This window comes from Apis dorsata, unplaced genomic scaffold (genome assembly GCF_000469605.1).
Source record: "Apis dorsata unplaced genomic scaffold, Apis dorsata 1.3 scaffold_683, whole genome shotgun sequence".
In the NCBI taxonomy this organism is placed as follows: domain Eukaryota; kingdom Metazoa; phylum Arthropoda; class Insecta; order Hymenoptera; family Apidae; genus Apis; species Apis dorsata.
In genome coordinates, this window is record NW_006263864.1 from 419,218 (window position 1) to 421,525 (window position 2,308).

General features: G+C 43.2%; 1 protein-coding gene and 1 long non-coding RNA gene across 3 annotated transcripts in view; one reads left to right on the forward strand and one right to left on the reverse strand.

The window, feature by feature from the left end:
- Window positions 1–567, forward strand: part of LOC116186420 — a 39,104-nt gene extending 38,537 nt beyond the window's left edge. The window contains exon 2 of the long non-coding RNA XR_004151408.1: window positions 438–567. This is a non-coding gene — a long non-coding RNA (uncharacterized LOC116186420). The remainder of the gene's footprint in view (window positions 1–437) is intronic.
- LOC102677678 (dipeptidase 1) overlaps window positions 1–2,308 on the reverse strand; it is a 51,837-nt gene that overhangs the window by 31,408 nt on the left and 18,121 nt on the right. For both annotated transcript variants that reach the window (XM_031513589.1, XM_006622266.2), the window contains exon 3: window positions 405–537. In XM_031513589.1, the coding sequence (XP_031369449.1) occupies window positions 405–537 (133 nt within the window). The remainder of the gene's footprint in view (window positions 1–404; window positions 538–2,308) is intronic.

The following is a 2,308-nucleotide window of genomic DNA, read 5'->3' on the forward strand; positions in this document are numbered from 1 at the left end:
AAGAAAAAGAAAAAATAGGTCACGCTTTCGATGGGAATTCTTTGACGAGAGAGGGGGGTGAGCGAGTCGATAACAATTCGCCCGGAGGGAGAAATCGAATCGGTTTGGCCCGATGCCAGGCGAGTGGCGCGCGCGCTATTGAAAATTTATCTTCGCATAATGTGTAACTGGATAATCTTTTTACTCTCATTTTCTCACCTTTGACCGCGTGGAAAAAAAAAACGAGCCGACTCTTCGTCCCCTCCTCGCTTTTCTTTTCTTTTATTCCTTTTTCTTTTTTCTTTTTCTCTCCGTTGCGTGTAAACATCCCATAAAGCGAATCGATATTGTATCTTGAAAACGTGGCGGTTGCCCACGGGTTGGGTTACAAAGGAGTAGAATTGCGAAAAGGGGAAATGCCTCACCTTCCGCCGTGGTGACGAGGACCATGCTTTCAGGATGCTTGTTGACCAATCGACGAATCAGGTCGATCTGCTCGAGCGCCAGTTGGACCGAGTCGAGGTGCTGGGAGGAACAGGGGACGTAAGCTGACCAAAACTGCAACAACCAACAAGGAACGTAGTCGAGGTGCATTTCTTTTTTTTCACTCTTTTTTTTTTTTTATAAATAAAAAATACGCTCAATAGTAACATCGCCTCTTTTCGAATCGAAACGAAAGTCGCCATTTTGCCTTTTATCGCTTTCGATCAATTCGATTTGCCACGATTAATCGTGCGAATTGGAGTTTCGACGACAGGGAAAGATTTAGTATATCCGTAAAGAGATGGTAATTTCTCTCGTTTCGATTCGTTATCGGATAAAAAAGTTTGGAAATAATTAAAAAGAGGTATTACGAAACCGTGGTACAGGCAGGACGCCGCTTTGAATTTTAAATAGGTGGATATCGGGAGCCATAAATAAGAGAGTATTTATCCTACTGGCTCGCAATGTATATACACCGGCTAAGAATATATTCTACTTGGAGTGAATTAAACCGATGTATCAGATCCCGAGGATTAAACGCGATATTTCATTCGAGCCGATAAGAGGGGTGAACGTGAGCTCGCATAAAAACTACTTTTGTACGCCGCTCGATCGTTGTTACGCCGTCAAACGGGACCGAATCGTAATACTTACCATCCCTAGACTAGATTCTTCCATTTCTCTCGATAACTCCGCCGAATAACCCCCCTCTTTCGTGAAAAGAAATCTCAGAAAATCTCAGAATTCGATTCGCGATCGTTTGCTAAAAAAAAGTTTTACTGAATTCGTTTTTTTATTTATTTTTTTTTTCTACCTTTATTTTATACGCCATCGCGCAATATTTTTATTTAAAATAAAAAACGCGTGCGTACATACATTAGATACGCAGACAAATTTCGTTTTTTTTAACTGGACGAAACGCGGGTTCGGAGCGTCGTGGTGTTGTCGTAAATCAACGGATGACGCTTTCCAACCCCTCGTTTTCCTCCCTCCCTCTTTTATTATCCTTCTTTCTTTCCCTTCTTCCTCCGTCAAACGGTTTTAACGCGTGACGCGACACCTTGCTCCGTTTCCGCGACTTCATTACCCGTCCAGAAGGGATTTTTGCAATTTTCTCTTTCTCGTTGTCACGAGTTACATAAACACCGCCTCTCCTGGAGCTAATTGCGAAACGACAATAATTTAAATCGCCGCGGCGGAGATTATACACGGTTGGAGGGTTGGGTCGAGGGCAAAAGAGGTTTCCGCGAAACGAAACCGCGCTCTCGCAAACTTTTTGATTTCTCGTTAATTCGCAATTAATTCCTTCCTCCAACGGCCTGTTATCAAACAATTTCACCCTCGACGAGAATTTATTCTTAATTAACGACTCGTCGCTACTCGCGAAAGAAAGAAAGAAGAAGAAAAAAAAAATTAAATTGCATCTCGAAATACAAGCGTATAACGCCGTATACCGTGTTTTATACTCGAACGCGATCGTCGGCTTTTTGATCCGTGTTCCGCGATAGCGAATCGAGCGACGATTAAACGCACGGAAACGACCGGGGAATTGTTTGCTTGAAAAAAACTTTGTTCCAATGTCTCGTTAGCATCCAGCTCGCCTCGAATTTTAGGTCGGATATTTTATATAAAATCGTGTGTTTGTTCGTTGTGTACAGCGATACGATTTTTTCCTTTTTTTCCCTCTTCCTTTTCCCTCTCCCCTCCTCCAAACGTTGACGTTTCGCGCAAAATCGGAGACGGGTTAGTTTTAGGTCAGACGTTCCGTAAAAATATTCACCCTCCCTCCCCCGTCGACGACGGGTATAATCGGCCGGTGTTGTCCCACTTTAAAGACGATGCTCGC